Source organism: Stylophora pistillata, chromosome 2 (assembly GCF_964205215.1).
Source record: "Stylophora pistillata chromosome 2, jaStyPist1.2, whole genome shotgun sequence".
NCBI lineage: Eukaryota > Metazoa > Cnidaria > Anthozoa > Scleractinia > Pocilloporidae > Stylophora > Stylophora pistillata.
Genome location: NC_142520.1, coordinates 35,242,810 through 35,260,776, shown reverse-complemented (window position 1 = coordinate 35,260,776; position 17,967 = coordinate 35,242,810). Strand labels below are relative to the sequence as shown.

Below are 17,967 nucleotides of genomic sequence, written 5' to 3'. Positions count from 1 at the left end.
AGTGCACGAGTGCTTTTTAAATTGCCCTTTCCGTCCCATCACATTCCTTATGACATTGAGATTTACAGTTTTTCTTCCTCAATGAGAGAGCACTTTTCCGCCATCGACGAACAGGCTCAACAGATTGTCACTTCCGTTAATTAGTCTCGTGCTTGAATAAAACTAACTCTGCAAGCATTCAGTCAAGGAGTCTATTTGTTTCTCGAATAAAAGTTGTCCGCTTGAAAAGAGTTCCCCACCGTAAACTTCATTTTGGTCCCGAATTGAATACTAATAAACTGGCGCTACCTGTGAAATCTTGTCACAGCCACTTTTCATAAACATCAATTTAGGTCGGCATTAAAACTGGACAGAATGTGGTAATCGACAAAGATTGCGCGCCAGTGTCTGACAGAATAAGTGCAATTCAGGCAGGGTGACCGCTCAGCTCATTACTACATCAGCAACAACATATCTATATAAGGAAACTTAAAATGCTTTGCTTACTACAAACTTCCTATCGCCTGCACGTTGCCTGTTCGGTCTCCGCTTTAATCTATCAAACCATGCACTCATTATCAATTTCTTTTTTCTAAATGCTGAGACATTTCAAATCTCTCTTTCTAGACCAAAATGTTTCTGAATTCAGTTTAAGGAGATCAACCAAAAACAAAAAAATTTTCAAGATTGTTGAAAGGAAAAATGACTTTAGAAATGGCTCATCATTTAACAAATGGTAAACACCACAGCGTACACTATTAAGTTATGGATGCACGCGGGAGATTGCTAAGCACGAAAGAAGCGTAAGAGTCGCTCGAGGCGATAGCCGAGAGCGACTCTAGCTTCTTGAGTGCTTAGCAAACCTCCCAAGTGCATCCATAACTCAGTAGTGTACGCCGTGGTGTTTACCATTTGTTTTATAACATAACATTGATACATTGTAGCGAAAGAGTTCCCTTTTATTTAACAAATCTTACGTGACCAGAAAAAAACAAGCGCGTGCGGAAAAATAGTCTTTGCATTTGCTCACGTCAGCAGCGTACACCCATGGGCAAATGGGGGACACTAAATTGACCAATCAGAGCGCGCGCTTTACTTTGGTTATGTTATAAATAGAATTGCAATACGTGGAACACATTTGGAGGATCAAAACCATGACTTTTATGCAAGCGTTCTGTCACACTTTGTATACTATACCAAGTTTATTACAAAGTGCGACATCTTTTTAATTACAATATGCGAAAGGTTTTACTGCAAAGTATGACAGGTTTTACAAATTGCAAGTGTTATTACAAAGTGCGACAAGAGTTATTACAAAGTGCGACAAGCGTTATTGCAAAGTGCGGCAAGTGTTATTATAAAGTGTGACAAGTGTTATTACAAAGTGTGACAGGAATTACAAAGGGATTTTGTTTGATCTATGTCTAGATTGAAGTAGCTTTCCTTCGGGCTGAATTTACCTCAAGGTTTTTATTGCATTCTGTGCTCTTTGAATGTGTTTTAAAATTGTCTTTCATATAAATATGTGCTCGTTATTATTATGATAAAGAGGAAATTATACTTTTCAACTATATTTCAAACGAAAAACACAATCTAAGGGGAAACTATTTTGGTTCCGAGGCAGCTTATTTATAATGTCTTGAGCAGACAGAGCACAGTGTCCTTAAGAAGGCAACAGGGAAGTTCTGATAACCCCAAAGGTATAAAGGTGTGGGAATTAGAGCCATAGCTTTAGGGCTACAATTATCATAATGATGAAGATTTTAATTCGTTTGTTTCATGACAAGATATTATACAGATATAATTTGTATGTACATCTTGGTGAAGTATCTCTAAACAAAAAGGTTCTACTGCAACATGTACAAGACTTTAACGAACAGGTGGAAAGTTATTCATTTTCTAATAATACTCCATATTCATGGCTCCTCTAATAAATCTAACTTCTCAGTATCAACGCCTGTGGTTCTCTTGTCTCAGTACATACACAACTGGATTGACAAAAGAGTTTGAATAATTTAAACTATTACCCAGGAAATAAAACTTTTATGGTATTGTTGTCTTTGTTAGATAGATTAAAATGTTCATGATCCAAGAAATAAAGTCTTTGTTAAGGGTTTCCTCCGTGGAACTTTGTTTTGATGCTATGAGGTAACTTTTTCGTGTTGAATAGAGTATCAAGTGACATGTGTCCATAACAAATTATCCTGAACAGTTATTACACTTCAAGAAGATGATCTCGTATTGTGAAATGATAACGCCTTAGGGGAGCCTTTTTTTCATTGATATAAGGTTATTTTTTGCAGCAGTGCAGTCCGCAGAAGTTAGGTTTGGATCTCATTCAAGGATTCGATTATGCTATTTCATTTATCCTCTGTGAATGTACAATGTTGCCATTTTACACAAGACTAAAACTCTTTATAGTCCCAGTGTTATTGCCCAAATTCATACCTCTATTTAGGCTTTCAGACATTCCTAATCGTGTTGCTTATAAAAAGAACACTCTCAAAACTCCACAAGATCCTATTCAAAGAGTTGAAATGGAATAGGTCAAGTGTTAAGCGATCACACCGCCTCGCAAGAAAAACTAATTCACCCTTAGTTCGTTTTTCTCTTCTATTGAGGCGCAGTTGGAGCACGAAATATTATGTTTATCATAAAGATAATGATCACGTTCTTAGATCAAAAACAATTTAAAAACACGTTTTAATAGTACTGGATGCAGAAACACCTGCACGCTAACTCAGCCCGTATGAAAGCTACTTCATCCTCAAACATGAATTTGTAAAAATACTTTTAAGATCCAAGTAGAAGGACACGCAAAGTTTTCTCGAACCAATGAGTAATGTTAATGTACTTTGCTTGAGATGAAAATTTATTGGTATCTCTCTCTCTTATTATCATGAATCACTTGCAGTCAACGGTGTAGAACGACTGTTTAATGCAAAATTAGAAATTGAATATGGCATCAAGTGTCATGTGTCCAGAGCAAGTTATCCTGAGGAGATTTTACAATTCTCATTCAAATGAAGATTATCTCTTATTGTGAACTCATAACGCCCTAGTCGGCTTGTGAACAAGTTTTGAGCCAGGCAAAAATTTGTTTACCAAGTATACAGAAAAATGAATGAGCGGCTGTAACCGTTTGTTTTAATCAACGGACATTTGTGATATTATTTACCTCAACTACAGAAATTACTTGAATAAAATTATCAAATAAAATGTTCATCTGTTGTTGATTCGTGTTATTGCAAGAGTCTGAGCTCTTCTCCGTTAAAAGAATTTTCTCTTTCTCCGATAAAACTGTTTACCTCAAATCATTTGGTAATAGGTTTACAATGATTGACACGTCGGCAGTAAACGAAAGCCTGAAAAATGCGTCCGAATTCGCAAAACGTTTTCCTTCCAAGGCAGAAGGCATTGCATTGTGCTGCGCCTTCGTGTTATCTTCTGTCCTGATCATTGCAGGAAACTTGCTCACTCTTGTTATCTTTGCAGTTACCAAACAACTTCGCAGGAAAAAATTATTTCTAGTTATGAACATGGCGTTAGCTGATCTAATGTTAGGAGCCTACTCTGTACCCTCTTACGTTTACTATGTTGGAGGAAAATATCAGCTTTGGACAGCAAGACACGGCTTTTATCTGGTCTTCAGATGCATCGATGCCACTCTTGCGTTCGGCTCAATTCTATCTGCAGCTTTCATATCCTGTGAGAGATTTTATGCCGTATATTGGCCGTTTAACCATCGATCACTGTCCACCAGAACATACCACATCGCCATTTTCATACTTTGGACACTCGCTGTCTTGCTGTCTTCAATGCTTACTCTGTTATCGGCTTTTAGTGCATTGGAACCTGGTTTGTATGTTTTTATGTCCGTCCTGTTGTGTCTAACAATAATCATATGTGTCTGCAACATCGGGATCTGGAGAAATCTTCAGCGCGAAAGAGTTACCTCACACCGTCGAAACAGAGCTCTGCGAAGGAAACGCTTAACAAACACTTTACTTTTTGTATCCATGCTGGCTTTACTTTGTTGGCTTCCATTAGTTATCATGAGCATTTCAATCTACTATACAAAGACAACAACACCTTGGACGTTTTATTACATAGTGAACATTTTAAATTATTCAAATTCTTTGGTCAATCCAGTTGTGTATGCATTGAGAATTCCTGAGTTTCAGCAAGCGTTGCGTTCGTTCTGTAGAAGAGGAGAGCAACCATACAGATGGAACAAATCGAGAAAACAGACCGAACGGCTGCACCTACAAAGTCGGAGATAGAGCTACAAATCCTTTCACTTCAATCCCGCTCGTCTGCAATAAGAGTTTGTACAAGAAGACATGGAAACCCATTTTTGATTAGACAATTTGGTTTTATAAACTGAACAGTGATAATGTAAATTGGGCACCGTGAAGAGTTACGTTTGGATCTCATCCAGGGATTTGAACATTCAGTTCCATCTACCCTATGTAAGTGTTGCAACCTGCAGTTTTACACAATAATAAAACTCTTTCTAGCCCGTTCAGAACTATTGAGTTTCGGTAGGTGCCACGTTTGTGTTATACACCAAGAAGAGATCAGCCGCGTAGAGGGGACAAATCGAAAGCGGAAGAAACCTATCCGGCTGCACTTAAAACGCCAGAGCTAATATTATAACAACCGACCCCACTCGCCTCCAAATACAGGTTGAACAAGCAGATATAAAAATTGAGGTTTGATTAGCTGAGGCAAGAGGAGCATCGGCGTTTATACTGAGTAGTGAAGTAAAATTTTTCAAAAACTGAAAAGTTTAGAATGTTGAAGCTTAATTGACATGATGGCTACAAAACTCTTCTTCCATTCAATTACTTTATTTTAATTCTGAGAAGGGCCATAAATATTGAGTATTGTTAGAAAACAGGACAATTTTCCATCTGTTTGGTATGGTTTTGTTGAAGTTGAAACTTTTTGTTTAGAGATACTTTCCCCCAGTGGTACACAAATTAAGTCAGAACGTTATGCAAGGATGAAAATATGCTATTTTATTCATCCGCCATTGTATAGTATCTTGTCATGTCACAACGAATTAAAGTCTTCATCATTATAATAATTGTAGCCCTAAAGCTATTGGTCAGACCTTCCCAGTCGCTTTCTTAAGGACACTATGCTCTGTCCACTTAGGACTTTATTTGAAAAAAGTGAAACAAAATGAAGAAAAGTGTTCAGCTATCGCCGCCTGGGAAGAAAAAGTCACGGTAGTTTCCCATTAGCTTTTGTTTTTCTTTTGAATATAGTTTAAACATAGTTAGGCCCCTCTACTAACTATGGTTTAAACATGTAGTTTCTTCTCTATCGTAATGATACCGATCACGTTTTGATATCAAGGACAATTTTAAAACAAAACAAGTTTTCATCACGAATTTTTTCTTCTGAAATGAAAGTTAAATTTAGCTCTAAAATTGTTAGTAAGAAATAACTCCTCGTTTAAAGTAAAAACGACACTTTGTTAAACCCGGTGGCCATGTTGACATTTGTTATCGGCACGTGGAGTGAGATAGATGTCAGGTCTATGGACGACACAGTTAAAATTAGCACAATGAATCGTGTTGATAGAGAATCAAATATTCCAACTGAAGTGGAGAAAAGGAAAAATGATTTCTCTTTATTAAAACAGTTTATTAAAATTTCTGACTCTCAGCAAGTGCTACATTCGTGCTACACGAAGAGGAGAGCAGCCATTGAGGCGAAACAAATGGAAAAAAAGAAACCGAACGGCTGCTCATAGAACGCCGAAGATAGAGCTAAGAATACTACGCACCAATCCCACTCGCCTGGAAACAGAGTTTGAAGAGAAAAATTTTTAATCAGCTCACACAAGAAAACCACTGGTGTTGATACGCAGGAATTCTAATTGCATGCACATCTGGCTTTAAAAAGAGCCAGTACGAATAACTCAGAATGTTCGCCAAGATATGCTACTTGAAGGCTTTTTAATGAACAATCATCTTACAGCAATAAATTAAGCAAAGAGAAGGGAAGAGATCTGGTGCCTAAACATATGGGAATGAGAATTGAACAATGGCAAAAACGTGCTATGGTACTGAGGGAGGGGAAGAAAAATTGCAATCGTGAATAAAAGGAACGCGAGGGAACGAACAGGGAAATTTAAAAAGGGCACTCGTTCACTCTCTATTACTATTTATCATTCAGTCAAAAAACATTAGCCAGCAGAAGTTTTGATTTAAACAGGTGTGTGATGTAAGCACATTTGACTTTAATTCTGAAGTTTTATTTTAAACAAAACCATAACTGATTAATTCTCAATTCTGGATGCATAGGCTCCAGCGGTCTCTCCCCCTCTCTCAGCGTAATTCAACGATGTAGAATAACATATTTATACCTGGTCAATTTAAAATATGACAAAGTATCGCGTAGCAGGCGTTAAAGGCAAAATATCCTAGGAGTGTTACTACACTCTCGACTTCTCTTGTGACTCTCGCTTTGCTGGAAAAAATTCGGGCCAATCCCAAATCAAAATCAAAGTTTTCAGTCGATTTCATAGGGTGTGCTTGTTGGGCTCCACTATAGCAACGCGTTTTAGTCGAACACAGGCAAATTTTAACCGATTTTACCCAAATTTCCGACAGCAAATGCCTCGTCCATGTGAATGCATCCGCCATCAGTGCTAAATTTCACTCGCATACATTACAAATACAGCAAGATTTCATTGGCTAAACTAGACCTTAGCCCGAGAGGTTGCCATGGACGCCCGATTTATGCAAATGCATAATTCGGTATTAACCAGAGAAGTAATAATTAACCCGATGTCTCTTGTATACCGCATGCGCGAACTAAATTTCCACCGCGAAACAGCCGTGTTGCGGGCTCATTCGGCTACGCCTCGTGAGTCCACAACATTTTGAACAAAGATCCTGGTCAGCTGCGTTTTCAGGATAAAAGATGTCTGAGAGGCCAGTTTCTTAAGTGTAACACTGCAAAGTAGAACATGAGAAAGAAGGGAATCATTTTATTCATTGGTAAAGCTGAATTCCCAACCGATTTAACACTCCAACAGTGGTTTTGCGTGGTAGGACGAAGAAACTGTAGTATTTAGCCACTTTCCAACCGGATAAAGGCACTTTCTTGGGCCTCTCTAGTTCACTGAACAAAGTCAAGGGAGAATGTTGCCCTAGGGTTCCTTTATTCATTTATTGATGTTTTGCCCTGGTCTAGCCGGGCAGATTCACAATTAAATAAACTAACCACTTAAACTACAAATATCATTCGTAAGTACATGTATGCATCAATGTATTTTTCTCTACCCGCTACAATGTAAAAATTTTCTTTTTGCAATTTTTTCATTACTTCCCTATCATTTTTACAGTTCCCGCTAACTGCTGGATGTGAACTTCACTTCACTTCCGCATTTGCGTTTGGTCACTTTGAAAAACTATTATACTGACCAGTGTATCATTTCTAACTGGTATGGGAGTGTAAACAGAAAAGACTCTAACCGAAAAATCCTTCCACCTGAAGAACATAAGAGGCCAAAATTTTCTACCATTAGTACCTGCAACCAGTTTAATTCTACTTTTTCCCCTTGTGTGCCCCGACATATAGGCGCTTAATACTATGGGCTCAGCACACTCGACTAAAGTATTAATATGTCCTGTACAGTCATTAGACCATAAAGTTCTTCGAGGCACTCAAGCTAAAGGTAAAAATGTTAATATCGCGCAATGTTAAGGCGACAAAGGGTGTATGAAGCTTCTCTATAACCAACACCGAGGATTCCTCATCAAATACCTCTTTAAAACTAGCTACAAGTTAAGATCTCTTTCGTATAACACATTGACTAATCTAATAATGCTAGTTAGAGGTTCTCGATGGGGTTAACCCGTTAGCCGTAAAATACGGCCGGCCAAAAAAAGTTAGCCTTAAGGCGTAAAAATTGACAGATTTTAACCGGTGGTCGTACAAAAAATTAACTGTAAAAAGTTTTTGGTGACAATAATGGAAAGATATTAATCGTAAGCCGTAAAAAAGGCCAAATCTTAACCGTTAGCCGTAAAAGTTAACACCCCATTGAGACCCTTTGGTAAGCGCACATGTTGAAACTTAAAGAATTGATTATAAAGTCTCACTTGGTAACCGTAGCTAACATACAAGGTATTTAACCTAGGGTTCCGTCGTATTGAACTGTATTAGAATGATACTGGCCAATACAGGGACATAAAATCCTTGGCATAGAACTACAATATCCTAGAATGGGAAACTGACGCTCAGAAAACACCTTTGAAACTAAAGACAAGGTTAAGGGCGTAAGCCGCCAAGATTGCAACTATGTCTGCCAAGGTTGGACCTATATTAGCCTGGTTGTTAGACCACCAGGGTCGGAGATACCATCTCCTAGTTTACGCCTATAACGCCAAACAACCACAAGAAGGACAAGGACCAGTAGACCAAGAGCAGCGACTACACCAATAAGGGCATACTCGGCTTCTGAAACAACAACAATAACAACAAAAATGAAAACAAAACAAAGCGATAGAAAATGGAATGATGATATTGTGGCAGAAAAAGTTTTGGGTTGTTTAATTTTGCACATTATGTTTTCCGTGAGCAAATCAGTTGTTGCAATTCGATATGACCCTCATTTCATCAACACTTTCCACCCTAACATCAACATGTATATTCTCCATACTGTTCTCTATACATTTTCTATGGTGCTGATAAAGAGAATTTGTTCAACAATCGAGAGCTCTTTAGTTGATGATCGTTTCCTTAATTCTCATGACTTTAATGTTTGATTTAAGGGGTGATATTGTAAAGAGCAACTAGATGCTAAACACTCTTGGGAGTAAAGGTTTAAGTGGGAGGAAAACATCACCAAAGAAGAAAATGGGTCATTTTGAAGTTTTAACATCTCTTGAGTTACCTTGACAGAGTGAATCAAACTACACTATAGATGCCTTCGAAAATGAATACCTCAATGAGTTCTAAAACAAAAAATAAGAGGCTTGTGAAGTGTGTTTTGGGACTATTTTTTTTTGGGAACTTTTCTCTGCAGATTGACGACTTTCAAGAAAATCCTTCAAATCAAAACGCGCCAATGATATTGATACACGATGTATAAAGAGCCTTACTTTTATCATCTACTTCATCCCTCTGTTCAGGTGGACGTGGAGTTACTGGGGTTGTAGATGGACGTGAAGTCACTGAAGTTGTAGGTTTTGTTGAAACAAAAGGCGCCGATGTTGGTTGTTGTTCTGTTAAAGTAGGGATCAGTGAATTCCAGAATGCCATCTTCTCTGGTAGCATTTTTGCTTGTACGGAAGGTTCTGGACTCAAACAGATATACTGTTCTTTCCCAAGAGTGTATGCTGGCCATTCGCTATCTGGCGCTGGTTTGCTGTTTAAAAGATTCTTAATTTTTACTCGTATAATTGTCACAACAAACCGTGCACATTCAAATGAGCACCCAACTCCTCTCTAAGCCTCCTCGTGGCCCACCCACTCCACCCTCCCAGACAAATACAGAAGTATCATAACATAGGGCTTTATGCAGTTTCATTGCAAAACGTGCCTGTATTAAAGGACCATTTTACAGTGCTTCTGTTGTGCTGTTCAGGGCCTCAGGGGTCACTCAAATGAGTTCAGCCAATCACATTATAAGAAAAAAAAATTGGCAGTTCTTTAAATAGCGCTTTATACTATTACTAAAAATAGACTTTGTTACGTGATAACCTATGAGACCCCCCGCACAGACTAAGACAAACATTGCGACCAGCTTAAGGAAATGTATGAGCGAGAGCTGTAAAATTAAAACGAAACGACGGAAAATTTCGTCAAAAAATGACTTGGCGTTCTAAAAGGAAGCGGCATGGTTGGTACCAAACACTGTTGTTGGGGTGAGTGTAAGACAGACTCAAGATATGTAGATAAATGGCCAAAATCACTCAAAGAGTGAAAGGAATTAGGGAAGAAAGTATTCATTCCTTTCCCAAAACCTTCGCGAGACATGGCAAAGTGCAAGCGTTGGCTAGTGGCTTGTTCGCGTGAGTTTTTTTACGGAGAAAAACATAACAAGAAACACTTAAGTTATATTTGTGCTCTTCACTGGCCCGGCGGAAAAGGTCCAACAGCCGAGTTTTCCGATCCACTGAAGGCAAATCTAAGACCAGCGCAAGTAAGTTGAGCACATGCTCCTAAGAGGAGAGCAACGAAAGAAAGAGAAAATTCAGCGTGAAAGAAACAGAAATTATTCAATGACAACTGCATGAACATTAACTACATAAACTACATGAACTGGCATTTAATAGAAACACAACCAGTATTGAGCGAAATATACAAAAATCCGCCGCTCGTATCTTACAAAAGAGGGCGATCGCTCAAAAACATACTTGTGAGGGCCAAACTTTGAATAGGCTATTCTAAACACGCGCTGGGGAGTCGTGTAGGCCTGTCAACCCCCTTTTTATATTGTTTACATCAGAATTTTCTTGAAAAACTTTGGTAGCAAACCATTTTCCATCATCGATTGCCGGATCAAGGGTGTGATAATTCCCTCATCTCACACAGTCTGTACATGATCTTCTCGTTTACCGCTTAATTTTAAGCCCCTACATTTTAACCACCGTTTTAGCTGGTCTACAGTGTATTCTTCCGGTTCTCTTTCAAATATGGAGCCAGGAACGCCGTCCTCTTAGGTCAGAACTGTAAGGGAATGAAGCGAACTACTCGCCATTTCCCTTGTAGCTTTCGAAGAAGTGGAATTTGTTTGTCTGAGTCACGCGGGGGGGGGGGGGGGGGGTCTAAAACTTCATGACGTCATTAGTATAAAGCGCTATTCATTTATGCCTATTATGTCACTTCCATTGCTTTGAGGGGTGGGGAAGGGTTTGCAGGATTTTGGTTCTGCCACAATAATATTTACCTAATCTTCCCATAAGGCTCTGTCAGGAGCCCATGGGCTTCTGGCTCTGTAGTATTCTAATAATCCCACCTCAGCGATAGTTATTCCTTTATAGTCCTCTATTTAAAGAGATGACTGACACCCAGTCCATCCCCCTTGAAAACCAAGTGCCCCCCCCCCCCTCCTCAAAACCTCTCCCCTCTCCCCAGGCAATAAATCATGGTCCTTAATACTGAAATCATCGCTGAATCACTGTCAAGTTTCAAAATGACATCATGGTAACATCACTTCGTCAACAAGTGCCGCCCAGACTCACCCTGTCTTGGCAAATGTACTCCAAAAGGTGATGACTTTCTTTGAGAAAATTATCTCTTCCGTTTGATTAGATTCACTGACATTCTTGTTGTACCTTGCAAAGGGATGTCCAAACACGTAAATTAGGTCACTCCCATGAAAAACTCCTGCCCATGTTGGAAATCTAGACTTCACATGATCAAAGCAGTAAAAGAAAGTCTCGTTGAGTTTGTTCTTAACAAAGACCTGTGCTGAACGGACCGCAGGAGCCTTGAATAATGAATCGGTAATCAAGTCGAGGTATTTTTGACGGAACCTTGCCAGTGGGTTTGTTTGGTTGATCCAGTCTGTATACTGGAAAATCACTGACTCCACAACTTTTAGGGTTTGGTTGTAGACCCAGTGCCGACCACGCCTCACACAGCTATCAAATGTGGTTTGGTTGATACCTTTATCTATACCGGGTATTCCAGGTGTCACACCTAAAAATAAATATATGAATAAAGAAATAAAAATAACTGAAAAGCTGAATTAAACACAAATTTTGATTGCTTTTTACTCATGGTCATTAGAGGAATTAGACGCATAATTGAAGTCACCATATACATCATTTTGCTTTTTATGATATAAAACAAATAGATTCCATATTGCATTGTAACAGATCACAGACGACATCAAAATGTGGGCTTATTAGCAGAAAGACATGTATATGATCAGAACTATATGTTCTTACCCTTTTCCGGAAGGACAAAAAACCCGCCTTCATTACGGGTAACTCCTATCATTGCTGGTACAGTTTGGTTGAACTTTCCACCAACAAGAAGGTTATAGGGAAAATCTGCAAAGTATAGAGGAGAGTGACATGTCTGTGGCAAATATCGCCACAAATAATACCATTGAAATAATGCTAATGACCATGTAGTGACAACAACAGTAATACACTGTAGGAAAATTCATTACTTGACGAGGGAATTCCGCATTAAATTGCACGCCAAAATCGATATCGCACAAATCGCGAAGCGATGAGTGCGATATCGGTTTTCAAGTGCAATTTAATGTGGAGTTCACGAGTGAAGTAACGGATTTTCCTTGAATCGCATAACTGAATAAAAATAAGTAAAAAAAGGACACAACATAACCTAAAATTGTTATGATTACGTGGATGCGAAACAATATCACTTAGCCTCGTTTTCAACTCACAATTCCACGCTAAATACCTCGCTTCGTTAACCAATCAGAATGCGAGATTTTTTTCAATGATGCGATTCTAAAAAATATTGATAATGATGATGACAAATTCTTCACTATTCTATTTTGAAAGACATGCATATGCTGTATTCATGACGAATGTTGTTCTTCTGGACAGATCTGGCCCTATATCTAAGATGGCAATCCCACAGAGCCCCTTACAAACTTTGCAAGAGAAAAGGTTCAAGTCAAAATGCAAGTGTGGCTTAATTTTGTGACTGTTTGAACTAACTTTTGTCTTGACCTGGAACTACATCTAACATCTAATTTCTTCCCACAATCACCACTGAGTCTCACATTGAGGTCACAAGAATAACTTAAACAATATGCATATTGATACTTATGATGCACGATCCTCGCAGTAGAGAGCGCTATTTATGCAATAGCGAAAATCAGACCTGAAAAAATCAGGCCTGTACGGGATTCGAACCACTGACCTCTGCGATACTAGTGCAGCACTCTACCAATTGAGCTAACAAGCCAACTGGGAACAGGCCGTTAAGTTGATTCGTAATAAACCCGTGATGATAAATCAGATACAATGAATATATGAAGTTCATACATTTTGAACTGCGGTTTTAGATACGTATGATGCACGATCCTCGCAGTAGAGAGCGCTATTTATGCAATAGCGAAAATCAGACCTGAAAAAAATCAGGCCTGCATATTGATGTTGATGTTAAAATAGCCAATGCATTGTCAAGCAGGGTCAAAGTGAACTTACCATGTAGGAAGTGATTATCAACAACTGGCAACAGCAAAGGTTTATCTGATAAAAGATCTCCAGTAATATTCCTCTGAGCTTTCAGGATTTCTGATACATTTTTACTTTTTAAGCATTTCTTTAGTTCTGACATGTTGCATCCCACACGAGTTGCAAGAGCACTGTTGAGAAATACAGGTAAGATACAAGTATGCCATAATGTTCGTATACTTAAGTAATAACATGATTTTAAGTGCAATTTGGTGTTAATATGCACAAGTACATTTTTAAAAGACTACAAAATTGGAAAAGCCCTTGGGGTGGTAGCATTTTATAGTCTGAAAAATTTATATAAGTGCTTATTTACACCTAATATTGCACTAGAAATCATGTTATTTAACATATTTATAATTTAAAGTAAGACAGACAAAATTTTGACAGGATGTGCAATTTGTAACTTAATTGCACTTGTGTTACAATTTTGCACTTTTGTTACATGAAAAATGCACTCATTTTCCCCCAATCAGATATACAAGTAATCTTTTCATGTCTATTACCCAATCTATCTCCCACAAATATTTAACTGAATGTGTAACTTCTCCTTGTTATGGCCAAAACACTCAAAGTTATCAAGTAGCGGCTAGGCGGGGAAGAAAATTACACCAAAAACATCTGATTTTCTGGTAACTCAATTGTTTGCACACACAAAACCACCAAATGCAGTTCACTAAAACGTGTAGCTCTAGATCTGTTAATCACTCACAGATAATTGCAAAAAAATAAGGTATCAATGCCTTTTAAAACTTTGAAATAGATTGCAAAGACTTGGATAGAAAAAAGAAAGGAGTGAGGCAACTAAGTCCAAAATGTCATTGTATGGGAGAGGTTTTAGAGCAACTGATCAAATCAAAATGGCTTCATCTGTAAATTTGTATTATTTAGTACAATTCAATATATGACCTCAATATATGACCAATATCTTATACAGTGACTGTAATCTAACATATCACTGGTACTGCAATGATAAAAAAAAAAAAAATATGGTTTCTAAATAAACCTCCTCTTTAGAGATGCATAAGCCATGGCAAAATCTCATAGTGCCTTCAATTCTGGGTACTACGATAATTATTACAAATGAAAATAAATTTTTATTGTGTTTGCTTACCTGGCTAAATCTATGGCTGTTTTGTTGTCACTTGCCGCAAATGTGGCTGCTGCACTTCCACTTTGAATAATAACTTTGTGGTAGAGCCCATAGCTAAGGGGTGACAACATGTGTAGGGCCACACTTGCTGCTCCAGCAGAATGACCAAAAATTGTTACATCCTTTGAATTTCCTCCAAACCTGTTGAACATTTAGCAAAATTAAAATTTGTGCAAAGAAAATCTGCAGCAGAAAATAGAAACTTAAATAACAAATTGACAGTTGGAAGATGGTTCTATATCAATGTGCGACAAGGGAAAAGTTCGAAGTTACTGTGAGGATTTAAACTTCCGACCATCTGAAGTAGGTTATGATTTTTTTCTAGATTCATTGATCAACAAGTCACGTCAAACTCAAGCCTAATCATGTAAAGCTGATGTTCCATTGAATAATAATAATGATGATAAATTGATAAAGATGATGACAGTGATAAAGACAAAGATAATGACAATGATATTGATGGTGATACTGACAATGATACTGACACTGATGTTGACAATGGTGGTGACAATGATGGTGACAATGATGGTGACAATGATGGTGACAATGATGGTGACAATGATAATGACAATAATAATGACAATTAATAGTAATAACAAATTGTTACTGACAATGATAATGATGACATTAGTACTAAGGATGAAAAAGGTTTAATCCTACGACATATGCCACTAATTAACATGGTTCCTCAGGTTTAATTTACATCACACTAAATTTTTAACCCTTTTTTTTCAAGCTTGAAAATTGAGGTTTATCTATAGTTAGAAAAGGGGGAAGGGGAGGGGTAGGAGAGAGGGGGGGGTAGGGAAGAAGAAGGGGTAGGGGAGGAGGAGGGACTGGGGGTGGGAATGCAATTAAGTAGCCTTTTATAAAATGCTCCTTCACTTGTTCACAGTTGAGTATTCCAGCCTCTCTTGACCACCTCCCACATATAGGGAGTGGGCAAATGCAATAATTCACCCAGCCCCACAGGAGTACCAACGTTCCTTGAACTTCAGAACCTGTACTTTAATAAGCAGTGTCCCTGAACAAAAAGGTGTCCACATTCTCTTAGATATCAAGGACCTCATATAAATTATGGTCAAAACTGGATAATAAATTGAAAGGCTTGTTGAATATGGAATCTTTTACAAAGAACTTTACGAAAAAAAACCTAGCATTACTTATAAACAACAATAGCTGTTGTGACCTGTGCAACTCTTAAAGTACCTATGACACCTATTTTTTAGCATTAAATCATAAAAATAGAAGTATATAGAGGGTGTCTGGTAAGATTTGTGGGTGATTCTGATGCATCTTTGTTATTTTACGAGGTGATAAAAGTCCGAAATTGTTTCAAACTTAGGCTCCCTGTATCTCTTTGGCCGCATTAAAGAGTATTGAAACCTGTGATGTAATGGTAGTAACACCAAGTTTATCAAAGAAGCAAAGTGAGTGTTGAAGCCACTGTAATTACAGTATTTTTAGCCAAAAAATGCCCTTTAGATGTGTAATTTGGGGTTTTTCAAATACCCCTGACTCAATGAAGAATCTTTCTCTCCACAAGATTCCTACTGTAACGTCATGGTGCCCAGTCCCTCTTTGCTTGGCCAGACATTTTATCTGTGGGTTATAGAGCTTGATAAAAAATTGAGAAAAGGGCAAAATACCACAAATGTTGCAAAAACATGTTTAAGAGTCAATATATTTCAATGCAGAATAGAAAAAAGAATAAGTGCATAGGCACTTTAAAGACCACCATTTATATACCTACTGTTTGATGTACAATTTAGACAATGTTATTCAAATAAATTATATAATTATATATCCTTCATAATTTCTTATTTGTAAATAATTATATTTTATCTTTTCTATTCATTTACTTATCTATTTATTTCTTTTTGTGTCCCCAATTAGTTATAAAAACTAAATAATTTATATTGACACATCAATAAAGCTATTACATTACATTATCCCCTTGGTTATTAAACTGCAAAATTAATATAAAACACTTCCTCCCTGCTCTATTTTTTAATTAGCATCGATACTGTCAGAAGGTAGCTTAAGTTACGCTTTCCTGGATAGTTGTTACTGTAGATAATTCTTGTTTCTTATGTACGTTTGGCAAAAATAAAGACACGTGAAGATGATTGAAATATGCTAGTCTTTGTATAAAACTTAAAGGGTCTCCTTTTCTCCTGAAGAGCTCTTGGCAAGCGTACCATAATTATAACGCAATACATTAATTATGCATTCAAATATTGGTAGACTTTGTTTAATGTCGTGAAAGACAAAGAAGTGGAATGCATGATTAATGTATGGGGTTTTATGATACTCTTTCCGAGCTATTTTATTTCAACTTTTTTTTAAATGACGACTGGCAACAGAACACCACTTCACGCTTCACGTGAAAGTCATAGGGATCAGTTGGATGGCGAGAGGCAAATTGCCTCCTATTACAGCATGGAGAGCAGAATTTTTGCTTATGAGTGCGTGGCATGGGTAGGAAGATCGAATTCAAAATAGATAAATCCATATTGGTAATTTAGCAACTCAGATTTACACCATGTATACTTTGAGATTTCTTTACCTTTCAATGTTTTGTTGTACCCACTGTAAGGCCTTCACTTGATCTAAAAGCCCAAAGTTACCGGGGATCTCCTTTGATCCCGTGGACAAAAACCCAAGTACACCGAGACGGTAATTAAAAGTAACGACTATCACTTTTCCTTCGGTAGCAAGGTATTGACCATTGTAGCTATGGTAGGCAGCACTTCCTACTGAAAATCCACCTCCATATATCCACACCATGACGGATAACTTACTACCATTCTCTGTCCCTTTGTCTTGTGGGACAAAGACATTTAAATTTAAACAGTCTTCCCCTGTGTCTTTCTCTGTCGAGTTTACGACCAAGGAAGGATTTTGAGGACATGCCTGCCCAAAAGAAGTTGTGTTCTTCGTATCTTTCCACGGGATCGGCGAATGGGGAGCCTCGAATTTTCCTGCTTTAGCAAACGGTATTCCAAGGTATTGAACAAGGGTCTTCTTCGTGTTTAAGACGATGGCTTCACCGCGCACGGGGCCAGAAACTGTGTTTACAATCGGAGCAAGAGGCGCGTATCCGCTGAAGCTGGAAGCTACCGAAAGGATACTTACTGTTCCAAGCAAAATTAAGACAAAATTGGCCATGGCTTTTTCTGTTGAACTCAAAAGCCGGCTGCTGGCAAGAGAATCGATAGTTATTACGCGACCGTGTGATTCAGACGGGAGAATGGGCTAGAAGCCGGAAGTGGCTCTCAGACTGCAGGCCAGATGGACGAAGTGTGATACGCCGTAAATAAATTTCTTACATGAAAAGTTGCTCCCCCTGTTGCTCCCCCTGTTGCTCCCTCAACTTTGGTAGATTACTATGTCGGAGAAAACTTCCATAAATTATTTTTCATTTAATTCACGTCGCTCATAGTTGCCCACCAAAACCCAGTCCAGGGGATCTCGTGACAGCATAGAGATTCTAAGCCAAGTGCACTGCGTGGAATGCGGCCAAAGTCCGGAATTAAAGTATAATTTGTCTTTTCATCATAGTTAACGAAGTGGCTGGCAATCAATCGGTAAAATTTTCCCCTTTTCCTCTCTTTAGGTCCGAAACAAATTACTGCGCAA

The 17,967-nt window shown here is 38.1% G+C and overlaps 2 protein-coding genes and 2 long non-coding RNA genes across 4 annotated transcripts in view; 3 read left to right on the top strand and 1 right to left on the bottom strand.

Moving 5' to 3' along the window:
- Positions 1-8,204, top strand: part of LOC148739253 (uncharacterized) — a 17,749-nt gene extending 9,545 nt beyond the window's left edge. Inside the window, exon 2 of the long non-coding RNA XR_015997344.1 lies at positions 5,660-8,204. This is a non-coding gene — a long non-coding RNA (uncharacterized LOC148739253). The remainder of the gene's footprint in view (positions 1-5,659) is intronic.
- Positions 1-9,232, top strand: part of LOC148739251 (uncharacterized) — a 23,676-nt gene extending 14,444 nt beyond the window's left edge. The window contains exon 2 of the long non-coding RNA XR_015997345.1: positions 9,032-9,232. This is a non-coding gene — a long non-coding RNA (uncharacterized LOC148739251). The remainder of the gene's footprint in view (positions 1-9,031) is intronic.
- LOC148739252 (trace amine-associated receptor 4-like) lies at positions 1,420-8,204 on the top strand. Its single transcript, XM_088751092.1, has one exon. The coding sequence runs from the start codon at positions 3,315-3,317 to the stop codon at positions 4,260-4,262; it is 948 nt and encodes a 315-aa protein (XP_088607218.1). The 5' UTR covers positions 1,420-3,314; the 3' UTR covers positions 4,263-8,204.
- On the bottom strand, positions 7,141-17,967 carry LOC111334584 (cholinesterase). Its single transcript, XM_022940372.2, has 7 exons — positions 16,895-17,967; positions 14,287-14,466; positions 13,143-13,303; positions 11,904-12,008; positions 11,193-11,652; positions 9,108-9,373; positions 7,141-8,463 (listed from the first exon to the last, which is right to left on the bottom strand). Exons 1-7 carry the CDS (start codon positions 17,494-17,496, stop codon positions 8,324-8,326), a joined length of 1,914 nt encoding a protein of 637 aa, XP_022796107.2. The 5' UTR covers positions 17,497-17,967; the 3' UTR covers positions 7,141-8,323.

Excerpts from the sequence above, each read along its gene's own strand:
- LOC111334584 (XM_022940372.2), bottom strand. The coding sequence starts at position 17,496 with ATGGCCAATTTTGTCTTAATTTTGCTTGGAACAGTAAGTATCCTTTCG. Across the intron at positions 12,009-13,142 it reads TGATAATCACTTCCTACATG|ATTTTCCCTATAACCTTCTT; the intron begins GTAAGTTCACTT and ends TATACTTTGCAG. Across the intron at positions 11,653-11,903 it reads TTTTGTCCTTCCGGAAAAGG|GTGTGACACCTGGAATACCC; the intron begins GTAAGAACATAT and ends ATTTATTTTTAG.
- LOC148739252 (XM_088751092.1), top strand. The coding sequence starts at position 3,315 with ATGATTGACACGTCGGCAGTAAACGAAAGCCTGAAAAATGCGTCCGAA.